This window comes from Pangasianodon hypophthalmus, chromosome 3 (genome assembly GCF_027358585.1).
Source record: "Pangasianodon hypophthalmus isolate fPanHyp1 chromosome 3, fPanHyp1.pri, whole genome shotgun sequence".
Lineage (NCBI taxonomy): Eukaryota > Metazoa > Chordata > Actinopteri > Siluriformes > Pangasiidae > Pangasianodon > Pangasianodon hypophthalmus.
Window position 1 is genome coordinate 13807751 of NC_069712.1, and position 22462 is coordinate 13830212.

Below are 22462 nucleotides of genomic sequence, written 5' to 3' on the forward strand. Positions count from 1 at the left end.
CACATAATAAGAAACACATTCCCATTATGATCTGTAGTATATGAATGCTTATTAGTCCATTTCCCATATTATTTAATCAACTTCCATTTTAGGCCTACTATAGATAATTTGATCAGACCCAAATGAAAAGCTTTCTCCTAAACTGACAGAGAAGAAAGCCTTTGATTGAATTTTCATAACAGTAGTGAAAGATAATTCAAAGGGTTAAAACCTTTCAGATTACTACAGATATGTAAAAAATTGGGCCTTGATAGTCTTACGTCTTATCATATAATGTCTGTTTAGTAACTTCCTCTTTTTTCATGAGACCAGACATAATGCAGTTTGTTAATGAGAGGACTTCTGAGAGTGTTCCATGTAAAGCTGCTTCTGAGAACTCTCATGCAGAGAAATTAAATCTTTCCATTCTGCCTAACGCTCCCTTGATAACCACTCACAGCTGGGAGAGAGATTGGAGATGCTGTTAAACATCTATTATTCAAATTTCTTTTATCAGAGTTAATAAATGAAGCTTGTACTGACTTTGCCTTATTTGATGAAGGTCCACTTGCGAACAAACCTTAAAGCCAGCAGTGTAATTTCCCTGATTTTGCATTAGTGAGTCTGAAAAGTGTTGCCCTTATTAGAGCTACTCCTTGGTGAGCAGTCCAGCTTGACCCCTATTAAAAGACTGTCAGCTGAAGAGCAGATGGTACTCACTCTCTGTCTTACAGCCCTGAAGGGGGGTGACTATGGCAACTGCTTCAAAATGGTCACCCCTGAAGTGGCAGAATCACTCATTCTAATTTGTTAAGTACTACTTCAGCCCTGTTAATTTAATCACTACATTCAGTCTTATGCAACTGACAGCAAATAAAAATATCCCAGGTGTCTGCAGAAGACAGTAAATCAGACATGCAGGTTTCCGTACAGATACCTTTTTACTAATTGAGTACTGGAATATTCTACATTCAGTTTTGTGGACTAAACTAATACATCAGGGCTAATAGAGAAGCATTAATTTGAATAAAAAGACAATGTTGCATCATCTACCCAATTTAAATGCTCACAAAGACAAATTTAGATTTTGAGGAAAAATCGTTTGTGGTAGAGCAGATAGGTGATAAAGATCCAGAGTGCAGTTCCCCACAGGCTCTGGAATAGTGGCTCCCAGTGACTGTCCTGGTAGCGCATCTCCCAGCTGAAAGGAAAGTAAAAACCCAGCAGAGAATGGCCCACGTATACCAAGATGGAGTTCATTCCTGAAAACCAGTTCACACTAAATTAATAAATTAGTTTGTACATTAAAAACTATGTAGGTACATGTGCATCAAAGTTATTAAAGTATTATATTAAAGTATTAAAAACACTTCATATAAAGAACTACTAGAGTAAAGTATGAGGAGACAAGTGCATTTTAATGTGAAAAAAAGATTATGCATGAGTTTTCTGCTTGTTCGCACCGGGGTAAATGAAAGGTTGGCCACCCCACCATCCCTTGATGTCCACAACAAAATACATCACACCCAGCAGCACAAAGGACATGGAGCCCATGCAGGCCACATAGGACAGAGACCTAGAAAATGAGTGAAACAAAAAAAAGATTAAATGTAGAATCCTAGAAAAGATGTAGAAAAATTAAATGTAGAACGGGGTGTACTTCTTAGCCAACAAACCCTTAATAAACCCTTGAACAGTTTAGCTGAAGAGTGTAGATGTGATTTTTTTGGCTGTTTATTGTTAGTGCTACATATATATATATATATATATATATATATATATATATATTAAAAAAAACCTTTGATTTAGCTTCTGTTTACATTTAGAGCAGGAACCTGACAGAAAGCCTATCAGGTTCCTGCTTGCAATAGACAGTAAAATTACAGATTTTGTTCATCTGAATGGCAGAATTTTAATAACATTGAACTGTAATAAACTTTTCACATATGCACAAAGGACATACAGCATACAGAGGACATACAGTATTTTACAGTATACTCTACAGGGCTGCAATTGACTGAACAAACAACAATGGTAAAGACAACATAATACAAGAGAAACAGATAAATAATTTACAATGCACCGAATCTGTCCTGAGATTATGCCAAAGAAAAACATTAGCATCCAAAGTGAATCTTTGGCACCTGCTCAAAAAATCTAGAGGTCTGCCAACAAATCACATTCCTGTCAGTTCCTAAGTACTAGGATGCTGGATGGAATTTTCATCTAATGTAAAATGGCTGCATCCCAGGGTGCTCCAGCAGGCATCTGTTATGTCAGCTGAAGCGGAGCCAAAACTGACTCTTGGCTCATGGTTAATTACTTTTAGGAATCAAGACAGACATTCTCAGGGGCTCAATAAGCTGCATATTATGAACTGTCTATAAAACTCAGGTAGGTAATTGGTTTAGATGTGTATAGATGGAAGGAAATCTCAAAGACAAAAACATGCTCCACACACACACACACACACACACACACACACACACACACACACATAGAATGTCCTTTAATTCATTATATTTATAATAGAAAAAAAATATGAATCGCACAGTTAATAACAGTTGTATAATAAATGTTATTCTGGACAGTAACATATATGGAATTTGGACAAATATCTATTCAACATAACATAAATAGTTCATCATGATGTCAAATTCAGTGCTGACTATCATCATGCCTGCACATTTACCTATGCCTCATATGAGTGCTAGTGAGAGGTAGTCTTTGGACATGATGGAGAGTTGGGAGTGTAAAGCTGCTCTCTTTTTCCTGGCTGTAAGGAAGAGTGATCTTGTTAGAGGATGTATCACCTGGCATGCCTCATTCTTCCAAGTGAAAGGGTGATTATTTACAGGCCAGTCCACAGTTAGCGGTAAGTAAATGTGTGTTTTAGCAGCCTCTGATTTGTGCCTACTGTAGACTCATCCCTTCTTTACTGTGGAGATAAGTGGTTGGATTTAGGGGGTCAGGAAGCACTTACCAAAGGTTTTTATTGACAGGTATAAATCCAGAGTCTCGTGTGCACTTAGAAAGGATGGCCGCCAAGATTCCCTGAGGGTCAAAATGAAACAGATTTCAAATCAATGCTGAGCCATAAAGCAAGCACTCTCAGACACTGCAGATCTAGAGCAGCACAATAAAGATTCAAGCAGATTAGCTGAGCTTCTAAGATGTGAGTCTAGCCAAGTCTTACAGACCTGGACACAATACAACATACCAGTATCTTTCCTAGGCCAAGAAGGACTTTTAATGCAATATCATCTTACGTATAACATGCTTTAGGCTAGATGTTTTACATCCTTTGTTACTACACATATACTTACTCTGTTACACTCAAATCTTCATGTCTATGCTCTCTGAAAAACTGCAATCATTAAAACGTATAAGTATATTCTTCTAAAGCAGACAATGACTTGGACAGAAGTATTTTGCTTTGGCAGGGGAGGACATATCGGCATCCAAACCTGCTCGTTAGAGGAATATCCATCATTTGTATAGATGACAGAATCAATGATGTGGAAATAGCTTGGCCGGCTTTAGATTGAGTCTCCAGGCTATGTAGGCAGGATGAAGGACTATCACTGCTATGTGGGGCAATCGCTCAATTTTAATCTCACACGGCCAACCACTGATCGTTGAACTCTAATTAACTCAAGGGTATTGTTTATGTGGACATAGGGGCACAACAGCCTCAAAAGATCATCTCATGCCACAAGACTCACATCACAGCTGCCAGCTTCACTCTCTTAGAGTATGGTTTATTATGTTGTTGATGTGGTGGGAGACAATTATGCTTGCTTAACCAGAATATAACCCCTTGTGTCAAGAGTGCATTAACCATAGAACTGACTGTTCAACCTGCAGCTTGTCCTCTTAAATCGTAGTGCTCTCCAGAGATGGCAGTGATAACCGATTGTTGTTCTGGTGCTTGCTGAAGTTATTGCGTACGTACTGGCTCCTAAGCTCTCTGTGTCAATAAATATTTCAATTCATATTTTTCTGTGACTGGCCATTTTCAATCTAGCCTGGAGTGTAGTAAAGGATGTATTTCACATTAAACTCCTCAAAAGTTCTTTCTAGATCCTACTCCTCATAGCCCATAACAAGAACATTCTAACAGTACCACTACTTCGTGCTGAATATGTATAAATCTAGACATTTATTGCCACAAACTATGAAAATCCTCTCTGTCCTGAATGGTGAAGACATTGCAAAGACAATCCTGAGGCGAACCTTGAGCCTTACGTTTCCTCAATAGAGCCATACGTTTCCTCGATAGAGCCTTCAGCAGACATGAAAAGTGGAATATAACGCTTTAACTTCGTTTTATCAACATAATGTTTTACTGTTGGCTAGTTTATTTTATCATGCTGTGCCTCCAGGTGAAGTGTAACAGATCTCCCTTCCTTTATTTCAGCACCGTGAGCAATATTCCTCTGCCATAATGGCCAGTGTGATTCAACATGGAGTCTGTAATGGGCCAATTTGTCATTGGAGCTGAGGATAATAAAATTTAAAATACTGAAAATACTGGTATCAGGCATCTTCTAACACTGGGATCACAACATGTGCTCTCTCCCTTAATGTATCTTTCCACGAAAAGTGAAAAAGACATATTCTACCTTCTTATTTAAAAAGGTATTAATGTAAAGAAAATATGTAAATAATAGAAAAGTAATAGAAAAAAAAGAAAAGTAATGCAATAATGTATTAATTACAATAAATGTAATGAATAACAATTACTTGTGCATCCTTATTTCGCAAGATAACAGTGATAGATCCTTGGAAGGACACTATTCCTTCCTATAGAATGTTCATGAATAAATGACAAAAGTATATTTCAAAATCACATGTACCTTTTGAATCATGATTTACTGCTCTGTCTTACATCACAAAATCAATCTTGTTTCATTTACAGCCACAAATAATACTGCGTCTCGTACTCTACAATCCTGAGGAATTATCTGATGAAATATCTATTACTTAATATTTGAATTTTGGACCTACTGTTGTTTGTACTGTTGCAGCACAAAGAAAATAATGTCTCCAGAAAAATTCAGGTTTGCTAACTCCTGAGACTGATTAACAATGGTCCTCAGAGAGCACCAGGCAAGGGTCTGGTCAAAACAACTTTGCTGAACCTTAGAGACAGTGTTTCACTATCACCTTCCTGGCAGTCCCTATGAAGTTACTGTAAGTGATTCACATTCTTTCACACCTGCCTCATTTCATCAGCTATTTATCAAAGCATTTTTTTTTTCAGTTGAATCTGATAAGCAGGTAAAAACACAACAGTACAATGAATGACAAAGATTCAGAAATACTGGTGAAAAGAATTTTGTATAGCTAAAATGTCTTTGCTAAAGATGGTAAAACAATTACAGAATAATAAAAATACAGATTTCATTGGTTCCTGTACTTCATACAAATCCAATTTGATAGTGTTCATATAACTAAAACACAAAGAATGCTACTGGCTGAGGTTCCCTCTGGTCATTGTGCTGTTGAGCTTAATGTCTCGAGTCTGCCAGACAAAAGCCTTCAATCAGCACATGTGCTCTCTGGAGAGGCCATTCCAGAAACTCTGCTACCAGACCCCCAAAACAAGTCAGCAGCAGGATTTTCCTGCAACATACAACCCAATATTCCATTCCAATATTCCATGGCCCTTAATTAGAGACTCGGTTGCACACAAAAATGTACTGCGCATTTACTGATTTCAAACTTGAGTATTTGAAATAACAAATAAGTACAATCCGCATGAGAAAGCCAAAACCTTGTGTACACATGGTAATATGCCCAGATGCCTCTAAATGAACCAAATTACAGCTATATATTACTGTGTGAACCCTGCTCTCTTCTTTGTCCAAGAGGCTCTCTGAGAAGAGGACATCTCACATAACCCCCAGGGGACAGAGTTTTAAATGCCCTCCCACACCACACCACCACCCTGGCTTATGTCCCCTTCTCCATCCAGACCACCCAAATGGAGCTTTCATTTCCAAAGCCCCAATCCTCTTCCCATAATTAAGTCCATCTAACTATTTTTAATAAGCAAAGTAAATCTCAGTATGTGCCCTATCTGCAATAAGTTTATGTTCTTGAGTATCTTAATTGTTAGGGCACAACAGTTTGGTTGTAATTCAACTGTATTCATTATAATGTATATCCAACTGACATGTAGCATAACAGTTCATTATCTGAGTAAGCGTGCAATGTTGGGAACAATAAAATAGTAAGTGATTGGATTGTCTTCTTTACATGCTGTGTAATTAATATGTTACATTAACAGTTAATATGCTAGAGATCCACAAGCTACGCGAGTCATCCGGTCCAGTCCCGAGAGAGCTCGGATACCAGTCTCTGCCTGGGAACCCATTCCGTGCATGTAGAGACAGATCATATGACGCCTACCTATTTCATTAACTGTCTGCAACTACATGCAATATAACACTTGTATGCCACAAAGGTCTCATAGTACAGTTTATTGGGTATATTTCTCATCTTCCTGTAGAGATATAATAGCCTTTCCAACCCTTTTCCTCTTTTGTAAAGTGCTGCATGTACTTAACCTATGACTAGTTTCAAAATTTATACTGGTATATCATTAAAAAAAAAAATTTTTTTTAACAATTTTCTTTGGAAATTTAAAGCTTACTACAATGCTATGCTATTGTCTATCAAAAAGTTGAATACAGCATTGCAAAAAAAAAAAAAGAAGGAAGGAAGGAAAGCTTATAAAAGGTATAAACTCAGCCTTGCACAATGCATCCCAAACTTGTGAAATTTTTTTCGTTTTTAAATTAGAAGCTGAAATATTGTACTATTGTAGAGCACATTATAGTGTTTTATCATTTTTGTGTACTGCAAAGAAAGATGTATTGTTGATTTTATAATGTCAACAACATACCAGGATGACAGCCCAGACTGAGAACCGTATGATGATCTTGTTGTTCAATTTGCGGTAGAAGAGGAAAATCTTTCCTGCCTGGAGAAATAAAAGGCACATTATAGCTTATCACCTATACCTTAAATAAATGCTGATAGATATTGTACTGTAATGTAGGGTTTTTTTCTACACAGCAATAATCCCAGATTTCAGTGAACACCTACAGCATTTATGTAAGTCCAGGAGGATACAAATGAACCATTTAGGTGTTAATTCAATGCTGTGGATTCTGCTGTGAACTCATTAAACCTTTCACTAGAATCTAATGGCAGAACATCAACTGATATACAGTTAATACACTTTTTGTTTGGCGCACACTAAAGCACACGCAATGTAAATTTAAATTCCACTAAAACCAGAATCCCATATCATGCTGGACTACAAGGCTCACTGAATGCTCCATTTGCATAAGGCTGCTAGCGGATGTGCTGGTTATGTCCCTGACACTGAGGTCGGGTTTCACTGCTCTCCACGCTTACTGATTAAGCCAGTGATGACGAATGTGGCTCAGCTGAGGACGCGCTAGCGGACGGACATAAGCGCCAAGGGCCGACACCTGCCGTGTTCTCTAAGGCATGTTGATTGACGGGCTTGCCTCTAACTGTTTTTCATCTCCGCCCTCAGGGAAGAGAGCAATGTGTCCAGGTTTGCACGGCAAGTTCTCACCCCTCAAGAGCAATGCCACAACCAAGGGGTGAGAAAAGTCCTGGTCCTCTGATAGACAGCACTATAGTATAGGACTCTATACTACACTACACACTGCTCTGTGTCCCTGAGAGGAAGCAGCTGTGCGTCAGCGGAACTAGTCCAGCCCCGGTCACCTGTAAAAACAATATTAGGCTCTTTCATGTGGTGGTGTACAAACGGGAAACTGAAGATTGTATTCACAAATATTGACCAAGTCTTTACAGAAGAGAAAGCAATTCAGTGCTAAACTAATAAAGGTGTTTCAATGGCAGAGTAGGACCTAACATTTAAAAAGTAAATAGTATGTACTGACCAAGAAGATTTGCATGTACAAAAAAAAATTGGTTTGTAAACATTAAATTCATATACTAATATACTGATTAAAGGAAATGACATTAAAAACAAATGTGGTGAAAACAATAGTGCTGGGCTGCGTACAGTGCTACCTGATATTAGCTAGCTAACTTAAACAAAGTGTTTCATTTCATCATTTTAATACACAGTTCATTACATTTAACAGTTATATTTTATGAAGACAAACTCAATACAAACTCTGTACAAATTCAATACAAACTCTGCAAGCCCTCCCCTTTGGTTTAGTAATGCATACTGGGACAGACTTGTGCAAAAAGGAGGCGCTACCACTGTGCAGTGTATACTTGCAAATTGGGAAGATTAAGTACATATGTACAATATGTAATTTAAGATACAGATTCTGTTTCTTGTAGTTTCTATAACAAATCTGTCAATGTTACTTACTTGCATGCCAATGAATCCCATGACAATAGAATTAATGGTACCTAGGACTCCTTCTGGGTCAAAAGGCTGAGTTGTATGATACATGGCCTGTGAGAATGAAAATATAAAATAATAAAAGTAAAAATAAACTTTTGAAATTCTATCAAGTCTACAGCATACAGAGTAGATCTAGGTGTCCTCCTTTTTCGTGGGCTCTTTTTCTTACCTTGCAAGTTGGATGCCAGTAGATATTGTGTCCTAATAACCATCTATCTATATATGCAGCAGCCCCTCCTGTGCAGTTTGGGTAAAGAGCATTATCTCCTATACCTCCAGCTCCTAAATACCCACTGTAGGAAGCAAGTATATGATTTCAGTGCCTGACCACACTAAAAGTGAATGTAGTCATTTTCTCAATTAAGCACTGTTACTTGAAGAGTAGCGACTGTATATTTATGTATTATATTCTTGACAAAAATGAGATGCAGAAAATGTGTATCCATTGCTGAAGATACAAGCTGTCTGCATGTGTGTCAATGCTTTTATAGGGTCAGACAGAATGAGAACGTGTATAAAAGAAAGAATATGGGATGGGAAAAAATAGCATAAATAAATTGGTGAACAAAAAAACAAAAGAGAAAAACATAAAGGAAAATAGAGGAAGATGGATCCTCTGCCTCTGCCTCCTTTTAGTGCACATGACAGACTGAGATTGGCTAATTATTCCCTCTGAAGCATTTGCCACACACTCATAAATCATCAGGAGTGTCTCATAAGAGCTGCACAAAACACCAGCCTGCCTGCATGCATTCCCTCTCTCTCTCTCTTACACACACACAAATCAAGCCATAACTGTATATACCTTTATGTCCATACAAAATACAAAAGCATTATTCAAGACACGCTTGCTTAAAAAGGCACTACACTTTGATGAACAGTGATAGTGACGTACCTGCCACCCAGTTCATAATATTAATGTGATATACGAATAATATCATGATCATATTACATTAGGATCAAGCTCACGGATGTAGATTAAACATGTGTCACAAATGCATTATGCTCACAAATGGTTTATGGCATTGGGGATTTATGCACGCGTTCTGCTGTGGAGTGTCTGCAACTCACGTGGGGCAGTGGGGCACAGGCAGCAGGAAGGTGACACATAGCCACACCGTCTCCAGCAGCAAAATGAAAATCCACTCGGGCCAATAGAGCACCACATCCTGAACAGGGCTCCACCAGCGAACCTGCAAAAGTCAGTAATAAAACTGAATGACATTTCATCTCTTAGCATAATGTTCTCAGCACTAAAGTTTTAGTGTTGAGTCTTTGCTTCAAAACACTGATAACTCTCAAAATTCTAAAGTGTGAGTGAGAAAGTTCATAACTACACATGCTGGCGCACCTGACTTGGTGGGATCTCTCGGTAGGGAGAGAACATCTGCATCAGTGACAGGATAAAGTAGGTGAAAGCCAGACGCTGAAGCACTCCAGGTATCCGCAGCCAGGACCATGACACTTACATGCAAAAATATATGCACTTTAAAACTTTTTGAGAAATTCAAAAATAAAATATCTAAATGAGAAAATGTTGAATTAGTTTTAAAAATGATAAGAAAATATATTTATAACTTTTACGTTGATTCATCATTTTATAAAAAAAAAAAATTAAAACGTGTGCTTAATCAGTACAAGTTGTATTTTTAAGGTTTGAGAATGCATGATTCTGTCTCCCTTAATCTCTAAACCTTCTCACCATTCTTTTAAAATTGATTTAACATCTTAAATTAATAAAAAAATCCTCTATATGTGATAGACGATTTCTTTTTTTTTCATTCATTCATTTTCATTGATCACTTTATCCTGGTTAGGGTCACAGCAGGAAGGCAGAAGAAAGGGTCAATGCAGAAAAACACCAATGCACAGATGTGTGCACACACATTTACATTCCCACCTAGGGCAATTTAGCACAGCCAATCCACTGACAGAATACTGTCTGTCAGTACAGAGGTGTGACCTGCCTGGCGGAAACTAATCACACTTATCTGAGGTTGAGGGGTGCTGAGGAACGGACACAGACAAGAAGATTGATGCTAATCTGTGCATTTAGTTAATTGAAAACCTCTTTGTGGCACATAGAGGAGGACCGTGTGAAACAATATAATCCCAATCATCGATCCAACAAATCAAATAAAAAGCGGAAACACTCCACCTCACTGTAGCAAGAGAGGAAGTGACTGATGGTGCCTTTTAGTTAAAACACGCAGCCGTGCTTTTTGAAGGAAATGTACTTTCCACTTTATCCCATCTTACTGTATCAAGAGATCTAGAGTCGATTAAGAGGTGGAAGGTACAGGCAGCATTATGTGTCTTTGAAAGTGTTATTATTATTATTATTATTATTATTATTATTATTATTAACACAAAGGAAATGCCCAGAATGGCACATTCCCATTATAATGCATTTGATATCTAGTTTATCTACAATATTATTTCATCTAGGGCAGGCAATACATTTGGGAACACAGACAACATTTTTATGTTGATATATTTATTCGATAGATATAGCCAGGAAGCGATCAGACAAGTACATCTCTGCTATAGAACATGCTCCCTGTTATTGGCTGGGAGATATGTAACTGTCAGCAACTTGATGAACGTCCACTGGGCCGCTGTTCTGTAATAATGCTTATGCTACCATTATTGCTTTTCTGTAAATCAAGCCCCTAGCCGTGCATCTTTGACTGAACTGGGTCTGTCAGGAAAACAAACCACTGGATCAGCAACCCCATACTATGCTCATGTGATGTTTAAATCTAAAGCAACAGCTTGAATATTCTTAATTTACATCAAGTATTCAGGCATTAGATAAAAGTGACTATTCAGGTGATCATCTGATAAAAGTGGGTGAATTCTGCTGTTTATGGTAAAAGCTATAATTCAATTACACAAAGTTCCATAGAAAAATATCCAGCTGGCACTGTGAAACTCTATCGCTCTTAATTGAGCATTAAAGCAGGCTTTGCTTTTGCACTGTGCACCCCTGTTAGTGGTCCCTTGGTATGATCGCCACTGGAAAGTATAACAATATTTTGTTTAACCTAGTTACAGATACATCTACACAAACAGCTACATTAGTGCAGCTAATGTACAAGCAGCAACCTGACTGCTTTTCTTACTTACTTAATGTAGTAAGGGGTCTAACATTGTCACACTGGTCCTGTTAGATCCTGTTCTATACATGTTAACCAACTTTATTTTAATACTGAAAGATGTTCTCTTGTTCACTCTATTTTGCTGAACATATGTATCACACAGTCTGCAGAAATTACATTAGACCCCTAATGTTAAACTGGGAGTCTTGTACACATCAGTGTTACACTACACAATGCCCTGCATTCGAGCTTGCTGCCTTGCATGAAGGTATTTTAAGACAATCTGAAACTGTGACATTTACACTATATGTATTATACAGTGTTTGGGAGCTTGACATTTACGGTATGCTATATCACAGGAAAAGGGCTCCTCAGGGACCTTTAACTATTCCACACCTGGACTGAATCAGGGTGATTCAGGGACTGTATATTTCTGTATGATTATTTGATGGAAGTGTGCTGGGAGCTGATGCATTAAATTATGCTAAATTATGCTCCACTAACATGAGAGGAACCTGATGTGGTCTTCTGCTGTTGTAGCCTCAAGCGACAATGTATTGTGCTTTCTGAGATGTTTTTCTGCTAACGATGGTTGTAAAGAGTGATTATTTGAGTTGCCATAGCCTTCCTAACAGCTTGAACCAGGCTGCCCATTCTCCTTTGACTTCTCTCATCAGCAAGGTCCAGGGAAATTATTTTTGCATCATTCTGTGTAAATCCCAAAAGATCAGCCGTTTTGGGAATACTCAAACCAGGTCATCTGGCACCAACCACCATGCCAGTCAAAGTCACTGAGATCACATTTTTTCCCCATCCTGATGTTTGATTTGAACATTAACTGACCTGCACTATCTGCATGATTTTAGGCAACACACTGCTACCATATGAATGGCTGATTGAATAATTGCATGAATGTGAAGGTGTACAGGTGTTCGTAATAAAGTGCTTGGTGAGTGTATTGGATTATGATTTTATATGTTACTCACATAAACCATCTCTGGGGCTGTAGTTAATGAAGCAGAACCCAATAAGCATCAGCACCACTGTTCTCCAGCTCAGCTTGCGCAAAAGTTGGAGTCTTGTCACACCTTTCCTTCGCATGGAGCTAAATGCCAACATTACAGATGTCCCAATAATGAATACAAACCTGGCCAAAAAGAACAGAATTTATTCTTTATATTGACTGCATCCACTTAATACCACAAAAGCTGTCCTGCTTCAGGATTGGCAACAGGATAATGCTATTACATAGCTTTCTTTTTACTCTCCTGCATGTTAATCCAGTGTTGATATTCAATATTTTGTATGTTAGTTGAAGTGGATGAAAGCCACAAAAGTCTTGCAACATACAGTAACCTGAAATGCTAGAAGTGCCATTTCTTATTCTTCATTTAACACATTTAAATTAGTGCATGGTGAATTGCTTGGTTTTCCTGCACCCAGAAACTAGCCTTTATTTCAGTGTTTCAGGCTTAATGTACCGGTGGAGAAAGATGGATTAATGGGTGGTGTGTGTACCATACTGCAGTGTGAAAAAAGTTCTGGAACTGAATCATTTTGAAGAGAGATTTAGCTTCTGGACCTTATTCCACATCTTCCATATAATCAGAAAATGGAAAGTAATCATTCTGTATTGATTTATTAAGTACTTGCTGGAAGCTTACCAGGGCATCACAAGATCAGCTATGGTAAGGCCTGTGAAACACAAAGAAACACACACACACACACACACACACACACACACACACAAGCAAACATGCATAAACAAAGATTGAACTCACTCACAGTTTGGGGAAATGTGAATAAAGCAAATGATGGAATTCTGGGAAGAGCATGTATCATCCTGTTACTAATTGAATTACAATCAGACAAACTGTCTAGAGGCATCAAACAGTAATCCAGATATCCATATTATCACTTCTAACTATTCTAACTGAATGGTGTTACTCATAGGATGTTGGTGCTGTTAATGCTAAAATGTACATAGGGAGGAGTTCATCTGTAACTACTCCTGCAGATGCACTTTGCAATGATCCCCATTAAAAATTAAACATGCATCCCAGGCTGCCTCCTGTGAGGACGATCAGTGATGTTTATCTTCAGGACAAACCTTTGATTAGAAGTGGACAGCCACTGATAAAGAAAATGCGATGAAACAGGTGGAGGAGGAGAAGTAGGAAGAAAGGTATAAGGAAGAGAAGAGGAAGATGACCGTGATAATAATCAGCCCGATATAAAACATTTTTTCAATTTTGTCTCCACTCAGTGAACTGTGTTTATTAATTCTGAGGGAAACCATGACTTCATTGGATAAATCACTAGATAAAGGGAAGTATCAATGACATGGGGAGTCCTAGTAAGTATAACAATTACTACAGGTCAGGAAATCAGGCCAAATTGAAACCCAAGCCATGATTGTAGAATCATATTGGCTTTGGAGTTCAACAGCATAAATCTGAATTGCTTTTAAATAGTGTAAACCATCACTACAGTACTTTGACAAAATTGTACGCCATCACTACAATGCTTTTAAATAGTGAACATCACCACTGCAGTGCTTTTAAATAACGTACACCATCACTACAGTGCTTTTAAATAGTGTGCACAATCCTGCAGTGCTTTTAAATAGTGTGTACCATTACTACAGCACTTTTACAAAGGATACACCATCACTACTGCACTTTTAAATACTGTATGTTATCACTGCAGTGCTTTTAAATAGCGTGCACCAACACTGCAGTGCTTTTAAATAGCGTGCACCAACACTGCAGTGCTTTTAAATAGCGTGCACCAACACTGCAGTGCTTTTGAATAGTGTACATCATCACGCAGTACTTTTGAATAGTGTACATCATCACGCAGTACTTTTGAATAGTGTACATCATCGCCGCAGTGCTTTTGAATAGCTAAAGTCCTCACAATGCATAAAAGGACAAAGATGAAAGATAGTCTAGATGGAATCGAGAATGGAAATAAGATTTTAATGAGTAATGAGTTTATGAGTATACAAATGTATACAGCTAGGCTTGACACACATGCACATATTATTCATCTACCTATAATATCATACTTTCTCATAATACTTAACCATTCCATGGTGCATGCTGAAAGAACCAGTATCCTCCACCTCCATAGTTCACAAACACCATGATGGTTATAGAGAAGCTATAGCATATCAACACAAAAACAAACAAACAAAAAAAACAGATTATAACTTATAACTGCAATATGTGACTATAAAGAGGAGTACATATTTTCAGCTTCATGTTCTAATTAATTTGAAATTACATTTAGGCCTACATTATATAAAAATGATATAAAAAGTCTATACACCTCTGTTAAATTAGCAGGGTTTTGTAATGCAAAAAAAAAAAAGAAAGAATCCAAGATAAACCATGTCTTCTCCCTCCTATGTGATAAATCAACTAAAAAAATTCAAGTGAAAAACAAACTGAAACATTTTAGGAAACAAAAAGGAAAAACAATATCCTGGCAAAACAAGTATGCACACGCTTTTATAATGGGGAATGTGACTGTGCTCAGAATTAAACAATCACAATCAAACTCATGTTCAAATGTGATTATCATGCACCTGTCCTCAGTGAAGTGATTCTGATTAACCCCAAATAAAGATCAGCTCTTTATATAGAATTTTTTTGGCATCTTCTTGGTTTCATCTGATTGCTGAAGCCATGGTCTGCAAAGAGCTTGTATAATGCATGTAAAGGATCTTACTGTTGAAAGGATCTCACAAAAGAAAGGGTACAAAAGAATTTTCAAAATATTAGATGTACCGTGGAACACTGTGACTTTCATCATCAAGAAGCAGAGAAGATGGGGCACCACAGTGACATTCATACCAAGAACAGGATGCCTCCAAAACTCACAAAAGGACAAGACGAAAACTTATCAGGGAGGCTACCAAGAGACCTACAGCAACATTAAAGGAGCTGCAGGAATATCTAGCAACTTCTGGTTTCCGCATCTGACAACAATCTCTTATGTTTTTCACATGTATGGGCTATGGGGTAGGATGGCTAATCTATTTTGGAATAAAACCTGCAGGCTCTGTTAGACAGCTGAAGATGAAGAAAAATTTCACATTCTAGCACAATAATGATCCAAAGCAGAAATCCAAATCAACAAAGGAACGGCTTAAGAAGAAGAAGATCGATGTTTTGGAATTGCCCAGTCAGATCCCGGGTCTAAATCCTATCGAAAACCTGTTGATTTGATTTGATTTGATTTGAAGAGGGCGTGCACAGGTGATCCCCTCACGGTTTGAGGGATCTAGAGCAAGGGTGAAAATATTTCCAAATCAATATGTGCTAAGTTGTTAGATGCTTACCCAAAAAGACTGAGTGCTGTATTACAAGCAAAAGGTGCTTCAAAAAAGTGTTAGTTATGGGGTGTGCACACTTTTTTATTTGTTTTTCACTTGGATTTTGCTGGTTGCTATATCACATTAAAGGTTAAAAAAACGAAATGGGACATGAGTTACCTTGGTTTAATTTTTTTTAATCACAAAAACCTGCAATTTATACAGGGTATGTGGACTTTTTATATCCACTGTATATGTTCCAGCACTTGCATTTAATAAAATATAAATATTTATGGCTGGGCATAGCCCATTTTAGACACTGTAAAACATTATAGACACTATAAAAAATGTCCCTTTTGCTTTTGGATAGTCCAGATTTTGGCTTTTGATTTTCAGTAAATATTCAACTTGAATCTATTGCTATTACACTTTCAAATCCAGTCCAAGCTAAGCTAAATTGTTTGTAGGTGTAAATGCGTGTATGCATGGTGCCCTGTCCTGTGTGCATGAACTGGCATCCCATTTGGGGTGAATACTCCCACCTTGCACCCAGTGTTACCAAGATTGGCTTTGGATCCACTATGACCCTGTCCAGGATAAAGCGGTTACTGAAGATGAAAAATATTGTTGAAAGATTTGTGACCATTTTAAGAGTATCTAAATCAGACTGTCCAAATAAAGTCCTTCTGACTACGTATATCTATACAGGGTGTCCCAAAAATCTCCATACATAGGGGACTACGTATGCCGGCACTATATCGGTTGTGCCTTCGTCAGTGGATGTTCGATATCCACTTCTCGGTTGGTCCGCAACACTTCCAGTCTTTCTGAATTTGTTAATGGGTTTGGCAGCAGTGTCGTGTGTGATTTGCTTGCCATGTTTCCTGTTAAAGTCCATCACAACCTTGTGACAGCTTCCCAATCCAGCCATGAGAATGATTTCAATACGTTCTTATTTTGTCAACAGCATTCTTAAAGGCTTTCTGGGGGGAAAAAAATTATATATATATATATATATATATATATATATATATATATATATATATATATATATGTATATATATATATATATATATATATTTCATACTTAGTGTATATATATGTATGTATGTATATATATATATATACACATATATATACACTAAGTATGAAAATTTGAAAGACATTTTGATAAAAAATGTTAATTTCCCCTATGTATGGAGACTTTTGGGACACCTGGTATATGTCTATGAGTCTATGAGCATTAATCCTCTTTAGGGCAGATGTAGAAAGGTTTATAACAATGTGTTTACATCATATCTATGATGAAAACTGAAGCCTCTAAAATGGGGTTGGTGCCAAAGTTAACCCCATTTCAGATGCTTCATTTTTTAAATATGATAGCACCACTGTGAGCCAAAATGTGAGGTTTTTCTAGCTATTATCTGTTATCTATGCAAAATCAATACATTTACAGACTTTCAAATTTGATTATTGTCTTCTACCATCTATGAATTTTTCAAAGAAAAACAAACCGCTCCGAACCGCTGCTTTTACCGCTTTTAGTGCAGACAACTCCCTGTCTGCCACTTTGTTGGTCTGAATTGCTTGATTGTGGCTTAAACTGAAAGTGATGTAATGCACAAACATGTATCAATGCTTCCAACAAAAATCAAGCAAAACACAGTAGGTGAAAGAATTTCAGTCTTTCAGAAATGTCTACAACAATATGAAACAAGCATAATGTTCACCTGTCGATAGAAAGTAATAAACAAGACACTGTCATATGTCAGATCTGAAGGCTAAGGGTAGAAGCTTATGTTTTACATATTGTGTGAAAAATGCACTGCAAGGTAATGCAATCTACGTATTATGAATCACTCAGGAAATGAATGCTTGCCCTCTGAATCTCCTCACTCAGAAATGCTGACTAAACCTCTCTGCTGTAATTTATTAAAGACATGTAGCTTAGTACCTGCTGCCCAAGTGGCAGTGTAGTGAACACTACAGTAAATTAGCAGCATTCTTTTCTATGCTTCTTCCCTGCAAAAATGTATGTCTTGTTTACATGCATATTCTCTGTATACTTGAAGACATTATATCCACCATTACAACACAACCAATTATATCTCAAGTGTAAGACTTTCAGTGTCAAGATTATGGTTCCTGTGGTTTGTTCTCTCTGGAATTTGTCCATCAGACCCTTTTTAAGTACCACAAAGAGATCAGAGAAAAGCCCCAGAATAGACTCAGGGATTAAGCTTACTGTATCTGTACTGGCCCTCCCTTGTTTTTCCTTATGAAATTCAATTAAGAGTTCAGAACAGAGACCATTACTGCCCCTTTTAGGCCTAACCTGCTGATACAAGATTTTAATCGCATGCCATCCTCCAAAGAGGACAATTAAGTATGGCAGAACTCTCTCTCTCTCTCTTTCTCGGTTTCTTTCTCTCACTCTCTCACATGTGGACACACACATACAAGCTCTCTCACAATTTGTGACTCCATCCATTAGTAACCATAGTAACAAAGACAAAGGTTAAGTCGTTTTCCAGATGAGACTCAAGCAGATTTCAGCAATATAGGAGCCTATCATCTTAATTAAAGCTTCTTGGTGTCTGACACAATGTTACGCTTTATGTTGAAGAAAATCACTTCTGATAGATTAAACAATTAACTTTGCCTGCCTGTGTCTCATTTATGCTAAGAATACCTATAATTTAAGGCAAGTTTCAGAAATGACATACAGGTGAAATAAAGCTGAAACAAAATGCAGTTGGATGTATTTTGAAGCACATTTGTGAGTGTATGGTAAGCTTAAGTGGGAACATTAGCACATTTAATAAGACTGTAGCTTGGAATGCTAAGTATTACAATCAATACCAGTAAAGTAGCATATTTCATAAGTCAAAAACACAAACTAGCAAAGTGGCTGAAAATGGAGTAGGATTTTAGGCAGTAGTAGCTCAGTGATTAAGGTTCTGTGCTAATGACTATAAGGACATGGACTCAAATTCTCAGGACTGCCAGCCTTAATGACTTAGTTTCAAATATTAATTCTCTATTCTACGTCACGGTAATTTGTTTCAGATAAAAACATAAAACAAAATGTCTCACCACCTACATCTACAGTGGGACTAAAGTGGGGATGTGGAAAAGCATCTCACAGCATTTCAGTGAGAGAAATATTTGGATTTTTATTTGCTAATTAATCATTATTTTATCTATGAATATTTAAATGTGTTACTTTTTCTGTAATCAATCATTTTAATTTTTGATTTTATATGTGCATTCTGAATTTAGTAATATAATATTGCCTGGTTGCATTAGATATTATATCAGGCTCTTAGCCTTTCTGGCTGTACGAACTTTATATTCATTTTGCAATTAAAATGTGTGTAGTTATCATGTGTCATGCAGCTACAACACATCTGCATCTCAAACCCATCCATCCATCCATTTCTGTACCGCTTATCCTACACAGGGTCGCAGGGGAGCCTGGAGCCTAACCCAGGGAACTTGGGGCACAAGGCAGGGGACACCCTGGACAGGGGGCACAAGGCAGGGCACAATCGCACACACATGCACACACCCATTCACACACAACAGACAATTTGGAAATGCCAGTCAGCCTACATCACATGTCTTTGTACTGGGGGAGTAAACTGGAGTTCCCTAAAACTTTGCACACACAGGGCAGAGGCGGGACTCAAACCCCAGAGGTGTGAGGCAAATGTGCTAATCACTACGCCACCATGCCCCCCCTGTATCTCACACATTCTGCTAATTAACAAAAAATGTGATTTTCTACATGTTAACAGTTGCTACCCTTAAATCAGATTTTTTAAAAAGTGAATATGATATACAAACATTCTAATCTTGTTTCTCTGATATCTAGTATAAACTAAGTGAACCAGTTAATCACAATTATGAGAAAACTGGCAACAGGCTTTCCACTGCCAAGATTAGAACCCAGATCCTTTTTAAAAAATTAAAATGGCAGCAAAGTCTCCATTTATACTGTACTATATCAACATCATGTCAATGGCAGCTGGCAAATTGACTGCAGTGCTTCTCTGCTCGGATGACAGATGCTTATGTCTTCAGCAGAAAGTTTTAACTTATTGCTAGACAGGCGATATATTAATCAGCCTTGAAGGGAAAAAATTTGAGGCAAAGTCTGAGGTCTTAGCCAAAAATATTTAACAGTTGTAGATGTAGACACCACTAAACCTCTTGATTCCCCAGAATATGAATAGCAGAATCTTCTATATATAAATGTTATAACCACAAATAATTTGCTCTTTGGCTTCTGAATATGATACATAAACATAAATAATATAAAACCTTAACAGGGAACACAATGACTTAGCTTATAGGTCTCCACAATGCAAAAATCTTTCTTTCTCTCTTTCTCACTTTCTCTTTTCAGGTTGTTAAGCTATACGTTTGGTGCTTTGGAACATGAAGTGAAATGATGTGTTTAAATCACCCAAGGCAATTTTTGATGCAGAACTCATGTTGCGAAATCATTACACTAACATTCCACAGTAGTCACAATGCAAGGGCATGAAGAAATGAATGAATGAATATACATATGTAGTTACTTATAATATATACAGTATATATATATATATACGTACCTGCAACTGTTGTAACTTGTATGCGCTGTTAGAGATGGATTACCGAAATACAGCTTATGTAAATACAAATGTGTATCAAGTTCTGGCCCTTGCAAGTACACAAGTGTATCATTACAGTATTCTAACAAGACACTCTATCTCACAAAAAAAGCCACAAAAAAGCCTGGAACATATTTTGGCAGTACCCACAATGCAATGGCAGAAGAACTGGAGAATATCCTGTTACAGCTGTCAAGTGTCAGGATCCACAAGCCAAAACTGATGTTAATAAAACTGAGGGTTTTTACATAAGATGCCCATCTGTAACAGCTGTTACATTATAGTTGCATGTATAGTTAATGTGTAACTACACAGGCATTACAGACACACTAGCGACAAAAACAGAGCCTGGCATGACACAAAGAAAACCATTAGGCTTAATAAGAAAATGGGCTGCTGCATTTCAGAAAGCCAAAGCAGGTGTAGATAGATTAAAACATCTGGTTTTATAAGCACTCCACATGGCAGAACTTACTGGAACATTAAATAGCAAATTACCTTTTGAAAAGAACAAAAAATACACATATCTGTATTTTGTTAATGCTATAAAAAAAACCATATCTGCTTAACAAAAAATTATTTTGTTAGTGAAACTGTCGTAGTATTTTACAACAGAATTGTTAAGAAAATTGTCTTAATCTTTAATGGTTTGTCAAACAATATAGAGAAAGGCTGGTTTCTTTCATTAAAAAGCAAAATACCCTGCTTTTAAAACCCTGCTTTAATCTATATAAGGAAGGCTGGATCCAAAAGCACCAGCAACATGAAATTTGATTCAAATTTGGTTTGATATTGTCAGGAAAATAAATTACCATTAATGACTGTTGGCAGATATTTCCAGCTAAATGACTTATGATCTCTTTTACTCAGGTACTGATCTGACAACTCATATCCTATCCAGCTCTAAAATCACAGGCTGTTAAATATGTGCTGATATGCTGCCAGTATTATTACATCACATTTTAGGCAAAAGGGAGGTCAAAGCCACGGCAGTTTCCTGTTTCAAGAGAGACATGCTTTGTGTCTGCCCTCCAGCCACTATTACATCCTGCTGGCCTCCAGATTAAATCGCATCACCCCTAGCCAACAGCAATCCACTGTTCCCTACCACAGACGCATAAGACATTAGAGATGATGCCTCGAGCTACTGCTAGATAACAATGGCTCAAGTGAGCATGTGTCCAGACTGTGACCTTTCAGCTATCTTGGTTGAAGAGATCCAATAGATTCTCTTAGCAAACACAGTTTTGATGAGAAAACAATTAACATACAGTATTGATAGCAATCTGTATGAATAAATGATCTAATAGTAGGTGACTGCTTAATATCAAAAGAATTATACAGTCATTTTATAGAACATACCCCCGAAATGTGTCTAATGATTTCAAACGGGATGATTTTGATTGGCTTTGGTCCATGCTGGCTCGATTTGTGGCCTCTTCCTACACAACAAGCAAACAACAAATATCAGCAGAACAAATACAGTATGTACTGCATGAGAATAGTGACTACAGTATATATACAACTTTTAATATAGCAAACAACACAATGAATATTATTATTACTGAATCAGCTCAGGACGTCTCTACAAAGAAAATACAGGCTGTAAAATATGACATATATTGAATAAACATTTGAGCAAACGTGCAATAGTCTGCATGTCTGTAGTCAAAACTGTTGCCTTTGTTAAAATAGTGGACTAGATGAATATGTTTGGTGAGCATGAGCAGTTTCTCTCATTTCACAAGGAAGAGGTTCCCATTTCCCATATGGCTTTGTGCTGGCAGAGAGATCCATCACAAAAGAATTAGCACAAACATCTTCCTGCTCTGGCTCTTTCAAACGCTGAATGTAGTGCTACAGACCAGGCTAATCAAACTAGGAGTCTTAGACCAGCCAAATCAAACTAGAGCTCATTCTGAATTGAACAGACAAAATCACAAGAGACATCAAATAATGTACCTGA

The 22462-nt window shown here is 37.3% G+C and overlaps 1 protein-coding gene across 9 annotated transcripts in view; it reads right to left on the reverse strand.

Annotated features, from left to right (window-relative positions):
* Window positions 1–901: 901 nt before the first annotated feature.
* The window catches only part of si:dkey-192p21.6 (uncharacterized protein LOC565246 homolog), a 33900-nt gene continuing 12339 nt past the window's right edge, over window positions 902–22462 (reverse strand). For 6 of the 9 annotated variants that reach the window (XM_053232518.1, XM_053232521.1, XM_053232519.1 and 3 more), the window contains 12 exons: window positions 21859–21938; window positions 14603–14679; window positions 13179–13209; window positions 12501–12661; window positions 9765–9877; window positions 9485–9606; window positions 8583–8706; window positions 8378–8464; window positions 6893–6970; window positions 2963–3033; window positions 1443–1555; window positions 902–1241 (listed from right to left, as the gene is read on the reverse strand). In XM_053232518.1, coding sequence (XP_053088493.1) covers window positions 1060–1241; window positions 1443–1555; window positions 2963–3033; window positions 6893–6970; window positions 8378–8464; window positions 8583–8706; window positions 9485–9606; window positions 9765–9877; window positions 12501–12661; window positions 13179–13209; window positions 14603–14679; window positions 21859–21938 — 1239 coding nt within the window. In that variant the 3' untranslated portion in view covers window positions 902–1059. The remainder of the gene's footprint in view (window positions 1242–1442; window positions 1556–2962; window positions 3034–6892; window positions 6971–8377; window positions 8465–8582; window positions 8707–9484; window positions 9607–9764; window positions 9878–12500; window positions 12662–13178; window positions 13210–14602; window positions 14680–21858; window positions 21939–22462) is intronic. The other 3 variants (XM_053232516.1, XM_034302724.2, XM_034302723.2) reach the window with 3 other exon arrangements.